A 16243-nucleotide genomic window follows, 5' to 3' on the forward strand; every position below is an offset into this window, starting at 1 on the left:
TTTCCCCGAATCCATTGCAGCTCTACTCGCCTCGGTGATCCCGACCGGCGAATGATGCGATTCCTGACCTAGCGAGACACTACGCCATCCGAGCAAAGACTGACCCGTGCCCTCTGTTCCTACGCAGGCTGCCCTACTCCCCAGCGCATCGCGACCTACTCTCTGTCTCCCAACCGTCAGCGCCCTCTCGCCGGTGCCTTCAACGCCGCCATCTTCAACACCTTCCGGAGATTCAGCCACCAGGTCCTCTACGTGGCCCCCCCCTTCGTTGCCGCCTACGTCGCCATGAACTGGGCCATTGAGAGGTATGTCACACCCGCCCGATACGCAATGGGGAATTGACCGGGACTGACTGGAAACCACTACGCTCCCGCAGGAACCACTACCTCAACTCCAAGCCCGGCCGTCTCGCCGAGGGTGGTGACGACGAGTAAATGCGATCAATCTCCGGAATGAAGTGAACTCTGGCCGGACGAGCCGACGCCCAGGGTTGTGAATGGAATTGTACAGTAACTAGAAGCAATCGAACCAGTTGCGCGCTAGGAATCTCTGGAAAGCGTCGTAGTGGACTTTTCTGCCCGGACGGGCTCCTTCTGCTTGCGGCGGAAGTCGCTCCCTTTCGGGGAAAGCGCGGTTTCCGTGGTACTGCGGAGGTAATTCTCGTATTTGGTGCTCTGCTTGATGCCCAACAGGGAGCGACGTGAAATAAGCCGGTCGTACAGAATGCCCTCTGGTCGGGGTGGTCAATAATTTACAATCCAGAAGCAGAAAAAAAGAAAGAAAGAAAAAAGGAAAACAGTAGTCAGTCATTCCACATGCCGCCTGAAGAACAAGGCGACGAGGGAAAAAAATAACAAAAGAAGGAAAAATCCAAAGCGGGAGTGAAAAATACCGCAAACATACGGGAATCATGAATTTCATGAATTTCCTCGTTTCCCCCCACTTGCGGCCGTCGTCTTCTTCGCTGCGACGTCTTTTCTTGTCTTCCTCTTCCTCTTCCTTCTCTCCATCCTTCTCTCCCTGCTTTCATCCCTCGCATTCTCATCTTCGTCCCTCCCACTCCGTCACCATGTCCGACATCACTCACCCTACCATCAAGGGTATGTTCCTCCCCCACCAAGATCTTCCTGATCCTGCACTTTTCACCTTCAGCCCCTCCATGCCCTGCCCATCTACCCCGCCTTGCTCTGGCAGGCCATCGTCGGTCTCAATGGGTCAAGTCTTCAATGGACGAGACCGATCGGATCTCTCTTCGGATCATTCCCTTCTTCACGCGCTTCAATTCCCCTCCGCTAACCCTCCCATTCCCCTCTAGATGGCTGGTTCTCGGAGCAGTCCGAGATGTGGCCCGGCCAGGCCATGAACCTCAAGGTCAACCAGATCCTGCACCACGAGAAGTCCAAGTACCAGGATGTCCTGGTCTTCGAGAGCAGCGACTACGGTACCGTCCTCGTTCTGGACAACGTCATCCAGTGCACCGAGCGCGATGAGTTCTCGTATGTTTTCTTCTTCCTACTGGGCCTTCCCCACATGGCCGAAAAGGCTCACGAAAAATTCCAGCTACCAGGAGATGATCACCCACCTGGCCATGAACGCTCACCCCAACCCCAAGAAGGTCCTGGTCATTGGTGGTGGAGATGGCGGTGTCCTCCGTGAGGTCGTCAAGCACGAGACCGTCGAGGAGGCTATCCTTTGCGACATCGACGAGGTATGATCGTCCATTGTCCATGATAATCCTACATGCACAAAAGACTCACCCTCTTTCTGTAGGCCGTCATCCGTGTCTCCAAGAAGTACCTCCCCGGCATGAGCATCGGCTTCCAGCACCCCAACGTCAAGGTCCACGTTGGCGATGGCTTCGAGTTCCTGAAGAACCGCCTGAACGAGTTCGACGTCATCATCACCGACAGCTCCGACCCCGAGGGTCCCGCCGAGAGCCTCTTCCAGAAGCCCTACTTCGAGCTCCTCCGCGATGCTCTGCGTGACGGAGGTGTCATCACCACACAAGGTTGTTCGTCGCCTTTCCTTTCGGCTGTCATCTGCCCTTTTCTCAATTATCTTTCCCTCTTTGTATCTTCCTTATTCTATGTTCTTTCTCTCTGTGTCTCTTTCTCTCTCTGTTTCAATGTCTTTCACTCAGTCCTCCCCCATCTTCCCCATCATTACCCTATTCCTTCTGTCCACCGTCATGCTCTTCTTATCTTGTCTCAGGAAACCTCAAAGCTAACCTATCTGCACCCCTAAACCGCCCGACCATTTCGGGATTGGTTTTGGGTTAGCGTTCCCCCTCCACAGCCGAAAACCAATGGCTGCACCTCTCCCTGATCTCCAACCTCCGCAAAGCCTGCAAGGAGGTCTTCCCCGTCGCCGAATACGCCTACACCACCATCCCCACCTACCCCTCCGGCCAGATCGGCTTCATGGTCTGCTGCAAGGACGCCAACCGCAACGTGCGCGAGCCCTCTCGCACCTGGTCTCGCGAGGAGGAGGAGCGTCTCTGCCGCTACTACAACCAGGATATCCACCGCGCCAGCTTCGTGCTGCCCAACTTTGCCCGCAAGGCTCTGAACAACTAGATTGTTCGTATTTAATTTTTCTTTTCTATGATTTAGAAATACTTATGACTACCCCAACTTTTTTTTTTCTCTCTCTGTCTTCTGCTCTTCGCTTCTGGATCTCGATCTCCAATGTTTTTCTTTCCAACTTTTGATATCTTGGGAGGGAAGACTCGTATTTCCTAGTTAGAGGCGCCAATGAGGGGGGGCTGATAATCCGTGATGATTTCACGATGGCGATATGACTAAATATAACGGTGGCCATTGTTCTCCCTGTTATGGTTTCTTCGTCGGAAAAGATCTTGCCAGGCTTTGTTCGGCTCTGGTCCGTCCAATAATAATTCCGAAGCCATCATAGAACCATACTTATGCCGTTTCATGGATGAAATCCAAACGGTCTACATGCACCGGAGTCAACAGTAAATCCAAATGAACATCGAAACAGTGGTATTCTTATTTTTGTAGACAAGGATCTTCCCTCTAAATCTACTACAGGGCCAATTCAGATCAAGAAAGATGAAACGAAATGGGGAAACAATTTTCTGAAAAACAAAATTCGTCAAGCCGTGGATTGGAATCAATAGGACTTCTCCCTGGCAGTCCAGGGATCAACATCGTCCCATATTACATTTCATAACACAACAGAACCAACGTGAACACATCATGTCGCTAGGTCATGAGAAGACATCTACAAAATCTGCTGGAAGGCACGGTTGATGGGCGAGCGCACGGGGGTGCCCTTGTAGAAGTCGATGGTGGCCAGAGCGCGCTTGCTGATGCCCTCGGGGGTGAACTCGAATTTCTGGAGGGTCGAATTAGTATACCGATGCAGGAACAGTGGGGGAAGAGGGGAGTCTCTATCTTACCTTGTAGACATCCTTGTAAGGACCGGAGGCACCGAAGCGGTTCAGGCCGAACTGCTCGTGAGCGTAGCGCTCCCAACCCATGGTGGAGGCAGCCTCGACGGACATGACGGGGATGTTGTCGGGAAGGACCTTGAGCTTGTAGGCCTTGTCCTGGGCGTCGAAGACCTCGAAGCAGGGCACGGAGACAACGCGAGCGGTGACGCCGTGCTTCTCCTTGAGGTAGGTGGCGGCCTCAACACAGATGCTGACCTCAGAACCGGTGGAGATGAGGGTGACGGTGGCGTCGGGGGCGTCGATGACGGGGTAGGCACCCTTCAGAGCAGCCTCGATGGAGTTGTTCTCCAGCTGAGGCAGGTTCTGGCGAGTGAGAGCCAGGATACTGGGGGTGTGCTTGGAGGTGAGGGCGGAGTAGTAGGCAGCGCTGGTCTCGTTGCCGTCGGCGGGACGCCAGACCATGCAGTTGGGGAGGGCACGGAAGTGAGCCAGGGTCTCGATGGGCTGGTGAGTCGGGCCGTCCTCACCCAGACCGATGGAGTCGTGGGTCGCGACGTGGATGACACGGACGCGGGAGAGGGCGGACAGACGGACGGCACCGGCGGCGTAGGAGACGAAGTTCAGGAAGGTACCGCCAGCGGGGATGTGGACGCCGTAGGCGGCGAGACCGTTCATGACGGCAGCCATGGCGTGCTCACGCACACCGTAGCGGAGGTAGCGGCCGGACCACTCGCCGATGCCGTACTCGGGGGGCTGGAAGTCGACGGCGTTCTTCCAGCGGGTGTTGTTGGAGCCCGTCAGGTCGGCGGAGCCGGACAGCAGCTCGGGGATGACGTCGTGGATCTTCTCGAGGACGGCCTCGGACAGCTTCCGCGAGGCGACGGCGGCGTCGCTGGACTTGTAGACGGGCAGGCTCTTCTCCCAGCCCTCGGGGAGCTTGCCGGAGAGACGGCGGCTCAGGTCGGCACCCTCGGCCTTGTGCTCAGCAGCGTACTTCTGGAAGAGCTGGGTCCACTCCTGCTCCTTGGCGGCACCCTCGGCGGCGTGCTTGTGGTAGAGGTCGTAGACCTGCTGGGGGACGACGAAGCTCTGCTTGGGGTCGAAGCCGAACAGAGACTTGACACCCTCGCAGTCGTCGGCCTTGAGGGGGTTGCCGTGGACACCACCGGTGCCCTGCAGCTTGGAACCGAAACCAATGGTGGTGGTCAGGCGGATGACGGTGGGCTTGTCCGTGACGGACTGGGCCTCGCGGATGGCGGCCTCGATGCCCTCGAGGTCGTTGTCACCGTCCTTGACCCACACGGAGTGCCAGCCGTAGGCCTCGAAGCGCTTGGTGACGTCCTCGGTGAAAGCACACTTGGTGTCACCGTCGATGGAGATACCGTTGTCATCGTAGATGGCGATCAGGTTGCCAAGCTTCAAGTGACCGGCCATGGAAGCGGCCTCGCTGGCAATACCCTCCATAGCACAGCCATCACCGAAGTAGACGTAGGTGTGGTTGTTGAAGAGATTGTAGCCGGGCTTGTTGAAGGTGCCAGCAGCCTGGGCCTGAGCAATGGCCAGACCGACGGCGTTGGCGAAACCCTGACCCAGGGGACCAGTGGTGACCTCAACACCGGGGGTGTCGTGAGCCTCGGGGTGACCGGGGGTGATGCTGTCGAGTTGCTGCGGGGGGGGATGTGGTTAGAGTCAAGGGAAACGACGAGGACCATCGGCAAAACTTACTCTGAAGGCCTTCAGGTCATCCATGGAGACCTTGTAGCCGAAGAGGTGGAGAAGGGCATATTGGAGCATGCAGCCGTGGCCGTTCCTGCGAGGGTAAAGGATTAGCCGCTGGTCTGTCCGCAATCTCCAGGGGAACATACGAGAGAACGAAACGATCCCGGTTAGCCCAGTCGGGGTTCTGAGGGTTGAAGTTCATGAACTTGTTGAAGAGAATGTGGGACACGGGGGCCATGCCCATGGGGGCACCGGGGTGACCCGAGTTAGCCTTGAAGGTGGCATCGACCTAGACGGAGAATTAGCATCAGAACGGGAAGGCCGGTGAAGAGTGCTCCGAAGCCCATGTTCCGTGGGGGGGGGGAGAGGGTGAGAACGGATGCCACGGAGAGAGCGAGCAGTTGAGGATTGCAGATGGTGATCATCATTTCATCTTTCCAATCCCCGAAAAGATGAAGGGCCACCGAAATCATAGCTGAAGGACCCGAAGTTCCGGGTGTTTACAGCTTGCCCGCACTCCTCCAGCAGCTTCTGCTCCCGCCGCGACAACCATGGGGAATTGAAGCACTCCGGAGAGACATACCGCGAGAACACGGATCGTGTTGATGGCCAACTGATCCAAGTCGGTGTAGCCCATGATTGCAATGTCTGTGGTGATGCCAATGGTTAGTTGCCAGCTGCCCGAATGATAGATGCCAGATGATAGATGGCAAGGCGGAGGGGAGGGGAAGGCCGACGTACTCTTCTCTCGGGATACTTTTTCAATGAAAAACAGAGAGGAAGACTGCCTTGCGTGGAGTCTGATGCAAAGACAGGGGAGAGATGGGGGGAGAGAGATGGGAGAGAGAGAGAGAGAAGAGAAGAAGAAGGGAGAGAGAAGGGAGACGAGACGGCGGAGCAAGAAAAGAGGAGGATGGAGGGGTGTCTGAACTGGGCAGGTGGGGGCAATGATGTCTTCCGGTGGGGCTGCGTCTTCTCACCGGTTGCTGCCCGGATCGTGGATGATGGAATGTATTCTCTTCGGAGGTGGTATTGAGGCACCACGAGGGAATGATTCCAGAATCAATCCTGGTTCGTGGTTCGTGATTTCTGGTTTGTGGTTTGTGGTTTGTGGTTCATGTTCTTGGTAGAGGAAGTTCAACGCATCCCACTGCTGCCTCAGGCACCCGCGGGATGATCTCAACGATTTCCCTTGGGATTCCTCCGTAAAAGACTTCACAAGGCATCGCGTCTCGCAATTACACCGATGTCCACCCCCGGAGTTTTTCCCGTTCAAACCTGGACTCCCTCCCCTCCGGCCAGCCCGACAGCATCTGTCTATCTATTCTTCCCTCCCTCTATCAGATGCCAGTCAATCCCGACACTTCACCATGCAGATCCCATGAGCTGGCCGGCCTGTGTCCCCCCGGTCTGGACTGACATCGACTGAATAATCGACATCGGCAATTAATCAAACAGAGGCCATCCCACTCTGCTCCGCAGAAACACCGCCGTGTATACGGAGCACAGTACTCAGCATTATTAGTCACCGTTCAACCTCTCTCTGGGTCCGGAGGACGCTGCTCCGATGCGATGGCGGTGGACGTGCGAAGATTCTGTGCCTTCATTTGATCGGAGACTTTGGGGTTTGGGCCATCTCGCTCGGTGCGATTACTTCAGCCCGTAGGGGCTTCTCCCACGTCTCTCACCGTCGGGTTTAGGATGATACATCCGGAGTGGTCTGTAGTCGTCTTATGGAGCACGTAGCAGGCAGAGTATCCCAAGGTCCCCCCCCCTTGCCACTTACCGAGGCATCCGATTGCCCCTCGACCTTGGGAGCTGCAACAACATCAACTGCCAACTCAACGGCAAAGAATAAGAAAAGAAAAAGAAGGAATCATCCCGGTCCATCACAAGCGCTCTCCGCCAACGAACCCGCCCCGTCCAATCCGACATGCGGGATTTGGAAACCTGCGATCGGCCTGGCTGGACTAGAGGCGACTTGGGGCGGGGGGAATTTGATATCAATTGCAGCTGCATCGCGAACAGACGAGACGAGGCCTTCTTGGACGACGTCATGACGCGCGGAAAACCAACTCTGCAAGGCCGAATGCACCCGACTTGCATGCCATCCTGCAGATGTAGAGGGGAATGCGATGCATGGCGGGCGCCGCATACGTCGAGGCGGAGAGGACCGAGGGCGTAGAGTAGAAAGGATGTGTGCTTTGTTTTGTACTTGGGATTCGATGCATTCAATCACCCCGCCTCTCTACGCGGGGAAACAATAGAACACGAAGATCGTGACGTCGATCGATTAAATCGGATTCATATACGGTGACCATTATGTACGACGTGCCTCGGTCACGACAAGGCCACTGCTCCTAAAAATACTAAATAGACCAAATCCCAAAGATAAACGCGCCCAAAAATCATCTCGGAAACCGGAAAACATGAAACATCCAGCACATCAGAAAAACAGATATATAAACAAAACACTCTGTGTTTCGTGAACGGGGCGGGTCTCCTGAGGAGCCCGTGAGGCGCAACCCAAGACTCCCGACAATTGACCAGGTATCACAGGAAGAAAACATAAACAAGAGAAAATCAACAGACACAAAAATACCCTGACTCAATCAATCGAACCCTTTGGACGCCGTGGGGGAAAGGGAAAAACAAATAATAGAACAAAAAGACAAAAGAAAACACCCACTTCATTTCCCAAACAACAAAACATCGCAAATCAAACGGCCAGTCGCCGATCCCATCCGCCGACCAGACCGAAGTCGTCCACCTCGTCTTCCACTGCCGGCATCATGACGCCCCGGAACGGATCCAAGAGACTGGCATGCTCTTCCGGAGACAGCCGCATGTCGTGATACGCAATGCCCTCCTCCGCGCTGCCCATGCTCTCGTCCGAGTAGCTAAGCACGCTTTGCGCCACCACGTCCTGGTTGGGCGGCATGTCACTGCTGCTGGTGGCCGACCAGGCCTCCGGCGAGAGGCCCTGAACCTCCCCTTGCGGTGCAGCCAGCGGCACCCCGCGAGGATCCGGTTTTTGACCGTACTCGGCGGTCAGCGACGCGAAGGGTCCGCTGTCTTCTCCACATTCCTTTCCGCCGTAAATGCCGGTGAAGATGTTCGAATACCCCCGGTCCATGTCACTGAGCACGAATTCCCAGTCCGACATCGTCATCGTTCCCGACGTTCCGTCTGCCGGAGCCGAGCTGGCGATGACCTGGCTCGGATCGTAGCCACCCGCGGGACCGGGGAAGTAGACCTTCTCGGCAAGCCCGTGGGTCGGCTGGAAATTGCCGGGCGGCAGACTGGCCCAGCTGGAAGATCGAACCCGTTGTTGGGAGATCTGCGGACTCATGCCGGAGATGGTGGCCCGGCGCGACGGGGAGTCCTGTTTGATCGAGTGGTCCGCTGCGGCATGGCCAGTCAACCGGGACTTCCAAGCCTGCATGTGCTTCTTAGGGGACTTCAATGGCTTCTGGGTGGGCGGCGACATCTCTTGTGGTTTACTCGAAGGCGCGCGCTTGCCACTATCCAGCGCCACCAAGATGTTCGCCAGGACGCTAAATTCTGCGGCGGCATGCGACGACTCAGACTCGATTTGATCGACGACGGTCGTCAGGAGTTTCTGGCTTTCCTTGACAAGCTTGCTGTCACGCTTGAGACCAATGTTCTGCCAGAGAAGCCCCAGCCCACAAGCAAACACCAACTCTTTCCGATTGACACTGACAGAGAGACACAGTCGCCGCTCGTCGAGCAGCTCCAAGATTTGAATGATGTGCTTGCTTGAGTCGGCAATAGCGAGCACGGATGGCGAACGGATGTGCTCTTCGCCGAAGCAGACAGCGGGACGATGAATCATAGAACGAATAAAGTAGTACACGAGGGACTTGGGAGGCAAATCAGCAATCGTTTCTAGTATGCGAATGCAGTCAGTACTTACCAAAAGTGGCGAGCGGCTACTCGTTACGTTCGTGCTAGGTTTATCCTGAGAGAATTCAAGACGAAGGTGAGCGGGCAACGCCTGAACCCATTGGTCCAGTTGGCCTGCAACCGAACGCAACTTCGACACGGGGATGTCATAACCGCCATCCGATGGATACAAATCTTCCAAGGCTTTGTTCAAGACCCTGGAGGCACTAAACAAGGCAATGGCGCCCGAGACACGGGTCGACTCTCCGGGAAGGGTTGGCAAGAAGCCCGTTTCCGTGACATTCTCGTCATCAATGTCCTCAGGGTACTCGGTGCGGATGTCGCCCTCGCGAAGAAGGACGGGCAATCCGGTCAAGGCGGCCGTGAAACTGTGGCTAAGTCAGAGGGTTACATTCACCCCGGTGGACAAGGTAGGACAAACCGGTCAAGGACGTATTGGCACCAGAACACCTTCTTGCGGGTCTCGGCCAAGAGGGGGTTCGCCGAGAAGCGCTGCTGACTTTGGTGGAGTCTCAGCTGGTGGCAAATGCCAACAGAAAGACTCCGGTAGCGTAGAAGGCTGGTGTAGTCGCCCTTGGTCATGCAATAGATTTGGGCCAGAACAAAGCACTGCAGCGTCGGAATGGAGATATCACTCGAAAGCAGCTCCAGAGTGGGTGACCAGTTGTCTTCAAAGAAGACAGGATCCTGGTTAGTCCTCGACTGTTGTAAATGAGATTAGCCTTTTGATCTCGAAAGCGTGCCAGTTGAGCGGGGTTCAATCTTACCACCGAGGCCAGAGCAGCAATTCCAAAGATCAAGTTCAACTGCGTCATGTCATGCTTGTTGCCCAGCAAAGTTTCCGTATTCGACAGGTACTGCTCGTAAGCTTTGAGGATAGTGGGCCTGTGCACCACTGGGTAAAGAGGGGCCCATTCTTGGAAGAAGATGTTGATGAGTTGATCAGACACCAAGCGAGGTGCGGTCTTGATTTCCCGGTCGACGCGGGAATGCGAGATGGGCGATGGCGACGCTTTCAAAGCCCGAGTCGAAACGGTCGACGGTAGTCGACCTTGGTCCATAAGTCGGTTGGTGAACGTGTCTAGGCGGGGTTAGTGGCGATGCTTTCCATCACGACACAACTTCCGAGTCCCCTGAAGGGAGCTGCACACTTACCGGAGAATCCACGAGCACTCGAAACACCGGCACACTCTGCGTCAGCCACGTCCTCTGGTTGCGAGGGCGGCGGCACCGAGATCAGATCCTCGCTAGGATTGGATGCATTGGCCTTCACGGGCACGGACGGCGACCGGGCTTTCTGATGCGAAGACGAAGAGAAGGAATGTATGCGAGACAACACGTCGATCTTCTCGTCCTTCTCGTCCAGCAAGTTCTTCAGATCCCTCACCTCGCTCTCCAGCGCTCTTACTCTCTCCTCCAGCGATTCCGTGTATCCGCGGGGGAAGGCTCGGCGACTTAATTTGTCGCTCGTCTTGCACTCGAAGCCGACGTTGGCGCATTGCGTACAGCACGGTCGGACGCCGTCACAGCGAATCTTCTTGCTTCGGCAGCGGTCACAGGCCTGGGCGATCCGGCTCTGCGAGGTGCTGCCGACCTTGATAACTTTCATGGGTAGAATTCCGGGCATTCTGGCGGGATGCTCTTACGCATCTGCCTCGGCTGGAGGCTCGCGTGTCTGGGTTCCGGATCGTCTTGCTGATTCGAAAGTCACGGCGGAATGCGGGGCGGTTGGCGTGTTTGATTTTTCTGTTCTTCTTGTTCCAGTGGCGGGCGCGGTATGGTATGTGAAAGGTAGAATCGCAGAGTAGTCGATATCAACCGGGTGTGTAGGTACTAGGTAGTCTATAGATTGGACGGTATAGAGTGAATTCTTCGGGGGCTGTGAAAGGGACGAAAGACACGGGGACAGTGGAGAGTAGAAGAGAGAGTCGAGAAGAGGAAAGCCGGGCTGATCCAAGGGCCGACCAGTATGACGGAGGAAGGAGAGGGTGGCGGAGGTGGAGGAGAGGATAAGTTCAGGCCGGGGAGAGATTTCTGCTCGTACGCCGAACGTATCGCGTATTCCTGCGCCGTGCGGGTGACGGCTGCCGGCTCGAAAAGGGGGGCGGTGGGGGGCGGCGAGTGGAGTGGGACGCTGGGATTTACGCCAATGACGGAGTGCTGCTTACGAGATTCGCACGCTCAGGCGGTCCTCGACAGCCGCGGATTCGTGCCGGTGGGGCAGAGAACGCTGGGTATTACGCTTACGGTAACTCTAATGAAGGGTCCCTTCTCTCTGCTCTCGCTGAACCAGACTTCCACCTCAGTCGTATACTTTTTCTCCAAGCACTCCGGACGGTCCTGGAACGGAACCGAACTGTCCGCCGGTCTACCCCGTACTCGGGCGATTCGCTCGGTAGTCTCTCGCCTCAGGGATGAATATCAGGATCAGGATGACGAATGGCGATGCATCCAACTATTGCCCTTAGCATGCGCGACGAATGCACTCGACTCGGCCTAGGCACCGCATGGTCATGGGTGCAATATCTCCTCCGTCGGATTTCCTCCAACAATACTGCGTAGTCTCCCGACTCGGCCAGGGGCCAGGTCGGATCGTCCTCCAGCGATTCCTGTTCTTCACGAACACGGTGATCGTACACTGGACAGGACGATTGCGTCGTACATCCCAGGGGCCCGAATCCTGTCAACCGCCCGCGACTCCGAGTTCGGGGCCTATTCAAACTATCGACCGCCCGATTAGTTCGTGATAGTCTCCCCCGGTTGGGGGGGGGGGGGGGGGGGATCGTCCACTTGCTGAACCATTAAAGCTTTTCCACAGTCGCGCTCCCAGCGGACAAGTCACTGGAAACCAAAAAGTGAAAGTCTGTCCCCCAAATGTGGATGTAGATCCTTCCAGTCTTTCCGACCCAATTGTCCCCTCTCTCCTCTCGCTGACTTGCCCTTCCCCGCAATGACGGGAGATCCAAGGCGCGAGGGTTGAAAGATAACGCAACTGCATGCCAATGCCGCCGATTACGCCGGAGTAGGCCAAGAGCGTCTGCAAGATGCAGGAGTGTAAATAATAGAAGGTCGCTGATTCTGCGGGATTTTTCCTCTGTTCTTTTTTGATTTTTATTTTTGTTTTTGTTTTTTTTTTTTCCTGGTTGGTCTCAGACTAAGAACGCCAGCGGGATTCCATCGGACAGGGACTCAATAATACTCCGTCAACATGGTTACGAGACCCGAGTCTTGGCCGAATCTCTCCGCGACGAAGGATTCCGTCTGCCATATCATCGTCTTGCCATTTCCCCTTTTTGAACGGACTCGGGTCTGTTCGAGTCCTGGTTCCGCGTCGTGACTGGCCAACGTTCTCCAGTCGTTCGCGGCTAGGGAAATCGCGGGGGAGCCGAGTGCTATCGTCCGATCCTGAGAAACGGCCAGCTAAGGATTGGAGGACAAGATTCTTGGAAAGTTGGCGTCGTCTGCGAGGTGGGGTTGGCCATTGCGTGGCGGGGGAGCCCAAAATTAACCCGGTTTGGGGGCCCTATGAGATTCCGAACATTGCTCAGACAATGGTCCCAAACCATACCCCGTAAGCCAAGGGGATGATTCAGATGGATGGACGAGAGTCGAACGACGAAGGGAGGCCGAGAGTTGACCGAGAAAAAGGGAGCGGTGGAGGCCAAAGTTTCGAGTCTTGGCCGTTTTGGGCTGACGGCAGCCGTCAACTGCCGAGGCTCCATCGGACTCTAGCATAACCTCGTCGACTACGGAACGCTGTCGCCTGTGCAGTATGCACCCAGACCTCCAATGTACACTGTACATTGTCCTGGACTCCAGCATCTACACGCCGACCTGGCCACCGCCGAGACCTGGTTCCTGGTCTTACCCACCGTCGCACACTGAAACGGTCGCCAAATAACTTCGGTAGGTTCGATCTAGCACTATCGCATCCATGGTCCTAGCTGACGCCCCCTTGCCACCCAGGCGCCAATTCCCCTGGTACTCAGATCCGGTTGAAATGCACTCGAGAGCCGGAGAACGTCATCGCACCCCGACGGTCGGGACTCAATCGCGACCCAATTCTTGGTCAATCCACGTTGTACCCCAACCGGAGAAGTCGATCTCGCCGGTTCCCTCCTCGTGATTCGATGGATCTGATGTCCCCACGCATGGATGGTCCAAAACTTTGATCGACGTTGAAGATCGGGTCGCCATGATTATCCTAATATGTCATCTATCGATGTCCGCCCTGAATGCGGAGTGCCATTGCCTTTCAATGAATCATAATGCACTGCATCGCTGGATCACGAGAAATCTTCGTCGATCTCGCCCGACTGCTGGCTGCTGAGATAAGCGCTGACCGTCGGTGTGGTCATCAAATCGTCTCGCTGCGTGGCGGATGGGAATTAGCATTCACGGGGAGGGAGCCAAAATAAGTCGGCATGAAATCGCTTACCTGTTTCGAGAGGCTCTCGATCGCCTTCTCCAACATTGTCGCTTCTAACTCTCGCAGTCTCATAACCGTACCAAACACGTCAGGTCTGAAGATTTCCCGCATAGTCTCATCCTGGGCGATCTCCGCAATCATCCCTTGGGTCTGCTGAAGCGTAAAAAACTGGGTTTCCAGCCGGTCCAGGATGGTCACGACGGCTCGAAGCTGGAATACTTCCCATAGGGGATCCGTAGCTAAGCAGTTTCTGAGACCTCCGGGGAGGTCCACTTCCTCGCCTTTCCAACTAGCTCTAAGCTCTCGTCCGCCGTCATTGGTCTGTAGCACATTGAAATCGAGCCCATCTTCCTCGTTGACGCAAGCCCACCAAACAAATGGACTGTCCCAGCTGATGCTCTGGCTATCGGAACTTGCAGGAGGCGACAGTAGCCGAACACCTGGCGCATCTTTGCAAAAGGCCAACTTTGCCATCTTCAATGGATCGTCATCTGGGATATCCAGGTCGACAACGACCTGATTGGCCGCCGTTTGGGCACGATCAAGAAACCCGTACGAGAAAACCATCTCCGATGCAGGTTTCTCATTGCCATACCTTCAACCCTCGCCACGAACATCAGCCTTTTCCGTCCCCAGCTCTGCACGCGCACGGAATAAACTGGAGACTTACGATATTGTAACCTCATCCCCAGCACTTAACTTCTTGCCCCAACGCAATCGCAGGACGGCATTCCCTTCGGTGTCCTCGTCATACAAGGCCTTCACCGCATCATCAGACGCATGATTTGCCATATCAATGCAGGGAACCATCGCATGACCGCTGCTCGGCAAGTCGACCATGCGCGACCGGTACACGGCGTCGACATATCTCCAATCGTCAAACGTAAATCTACCGGTCTCCTCATCCCACCACAACTTCTCACACCAGGGAATCCCCTCCGTGGACTTGCGCAGATGCTCAAATTCCTTCTCAAGGGAGATGACCTTCGCATCGACTGCCAACCGGAGAGAAGTGCCCCGGAGAAGCTCCAGTTCTTCCTCCGTGTAGAATGTAGGCAACGTGATCGAAGACGGCATGTACCTTACGTATTCGGTCCAGGGATTCGACACTCCGATCTTATGCGGCTCGTTTGTAGTGTCGGGACTTGTATGCGTGATTTGCATGATCAGGAAGATCAGGATTGCACCGCGCGCTGTCTGCTTTTCTCAGCCTGCACCCTTATCAAATAGATATACTATCCTCCTCTTCCACTCGGGGCAAATACCCCGCACTTGAAGACCTCATCAAATGCCATGATAGCATCCAGAAAGGACGATGACAGAACAAGAACAGAACATACCTTACCAAAATCCCCCACTGCATCTAACACCTCTCTCAGATACCGATCCGACTTTGCATGAATCTCAACCATCTGCAGCGAAAGAACCATATCCGCCGGCACGCTCAGCAGAACCTCTCCAGCATCCTCACCCCCTTCTTCATCTGCACTAGACCTCTCCTCCGTCGCTACGATGGCAGTTCCCTTGTCGGCGTCGTCGCTGTCTGTCTGCGCGAGCTTTCGGAATGCCACGCCATTGGTCGTGATGCCGTTCAGGCGCGACCAGGAAGGAAGGGTCTCGAGGGGGAGATATTCGCGTTTCATGGCGACCTTGGTATCCTTGATAATGAATAACTAGGTTAATGTTGGGTATGTCTGGGCTTTACGGTGAAGCTGTCGATGCTTGGGGAGCTCAGCTCTCGTTGACCTGAAGTTGGCATCCTTATCGATAAGAGCTCGGTTGCCCTAAGCCCTACTATCCTGTTTAGGTGGGGTATGGCTTTTTCTCTTGATGACCCAGGGCCGGGCTTGCAATGGCCAGAACTCTGAAAAGGACTCGTATCTATCAATGCCTACTCTTCGTAATGAAAGAATCAGATCAGTCAATACACTGCTATATGCTACTCTAGTTGTTATGGTACTTGCGTCTTATCGATAAGCCGGGGCCCTAAGCCCTACTCTCCGCATCCGGCAACATGAAGTATTGCAGCATCAAGACGTCATAGCATACCGGCTACCAAATGCAGGGATACTTTGATCGAAGGGAAAAAAGTTACAATCTTCGATCTGCATATACTCTAGCTATTTGCTGTTTGACCGAACAATTCAAGTTAGATTGCATAGTTCAAAGGTGATAGCTTACATTTGTCTACAACAGAATTACTACCTAGTACATAACACTCAACATGCCTACCAACCCTCGTCTGCCGTCTGTGGCTGCCATGCTGCAATACATCCCCATCTCGCGACCACCCCCTCCCTACTGGGTTTCACTACCGTCTGTCTGGGGACCTACCACAACTCAAACGCCTAGAGGCGGACAGAGGCGTTTTGAAGGTACATTAGCGAAGGATTGGAAGGGAACCGGCGCAGAAGATCACACTGCCCGCAGAACCAAAAAGGGGGACAAGACTGATCCAACCACGGACTCGTCGGCTGCGGGGATGCAGGAGAGGGAGGAGTCTGAGGGGGTTGCGCACGATGCGAAGTCGCAGGCCACGACGGAGAGAGGAGGGGCGAAACATGGGAAGCAGGCAAAGAAAGAGCACCCGAAGGCACCAGAGCCGATTATTGGGATGAATGATGAGCGAGCGCAAGTATGTGTGTCCGCGCTGGACCACGAACTCCCGTCTCCGTTGTCGAGACCAAGGCTGACATGTTTTACTCATACAGAAAGGTAGTTGATTGCGCTCTTGGGAGCCTTTCAGTTGTAGG

The 16243-nt window shown here is 55.2% G+C and overlaps 5 protein-coding genes across 5 annotated transcripts; 2 read left to right on the forward strand and 3 right to left on the reverse strand.

Moving 5' to 3' along the window:
- The first annotated feature begins 883 nt into the window (after positions 1-883).
- On the forward strand, positions 884-2826 carry P170DRAFT_440945 (spermidine synthase). The gene is made up of 5 exons (XM_024850197.1): positions 884-1100; positions 1316-1496; positions 1561-1708; positions 1771-2008; positions 2296-2826. The coding sequence occupies exons 1-5, from the start codon at positions 1070-1072 to the stop codon at positions 2574-2576; spliced, it is 879 nt and encodes a 292-aa protein (XP_024698784.1). The 5' UTR covers positions 884-1069; the 3' UTR covers positions 2577-2826.
- A 160-nt stretch (positions 2827-2986) lies between these two features.
- Positions 2987-5862, reverse strand: tktA (transketolase tktA). Its single transcript, XM_024846011.1, has 5 exons — positions 5718-5862; positions 5281-5423; positions 5141-5225; positions 3422-5080; positions 2987-3357 (listed from the first exon to the last, which is right to left on the reverse strand). Exons 1-5 carry the CDS (start codon positions 5769-5771, stop codon positions 3244-3246), a joined length of 2055 nt encoding a protein of 684 aa, XP_024698785.1. The 5' UTR covers positions 5772-5862; the 3' UTR covers positions 2987-3243.
- Positions 5863-7853: 1991 nt separating this feature from the next.
- Positions 7854-10688, reverse strand: facB (C6 transcription factor FacB/Cat8; the record flags this gene model as incomplete). The annotated part of the gene is made up of 5 exons (XM_024844867.1): positions 7854-9017; positions 9072-9429; positions 9483-9763; positions 9829-10142; positions 10217-10688. 5 exons carry the CDS (start codon positions 10686-10688, stop codon positions 7854-7856), a joined length of 2589 nt encoding a protein of 862 aa, XP_024698786.1.
- Positions 10689-13134: 2446 nt separating this feature from the next.
- On the reverse strand, positions 13135-15202 carry P170DRAFT_440952 (SET domain-containing protein). Its single transcript, XM_024850198.1, has 4 exons — positions 14831-15202; positions 14161-14687; positions 13500-14085; positions 13135-13431 (listed from the first exon to the last, which is right to left on the reverse strand). Exons 1-4 carry the CDS (start codon positions 15131-15133, stop codon positions 13348-13350), a joined length of 1500 nt encoding a protein of 499 aa, XP_024698787.1. The 5' UTR covers positions 15134-15202; the 3' UTR covers positions 13135-13347.
- Positions 15203-15714: 512 nt separating this feature from the next.
- Positions 15715-16213, forward strand: P170DRAFT_480462 (uncharacterized protein; the record flags this gene model as incomplete). The annotated part of the gene is made up of 2 exons (XM_024853780.1): positions 15715-16125; positions 16202-16213. 2 exons carry the CDS (start codon positions 15715-15717, stop codon positions 16211-16213), a joined length of 423 nt encoding a protein of 140 aa, XP_024698788.1.
- Between the last annotated feature and the right edge of the window lie 30 nt (positions 16214-16243).

This window comes from Aspergillus steynii (assembly GCF_002849105.1).
Source record: "Aspergillus steynii IBT 23096 chromosome Unknown P170scaffold_10, whole genome shotgun sequence".
Classification (NCBI taxonomy): domain Eukaryota; kingdom Fungi; phylum Ascomycota; class Eurotiomycetes; order Eurotiales; family Aspergillaceae; genus Aspergillus; species Aspergillus steynii.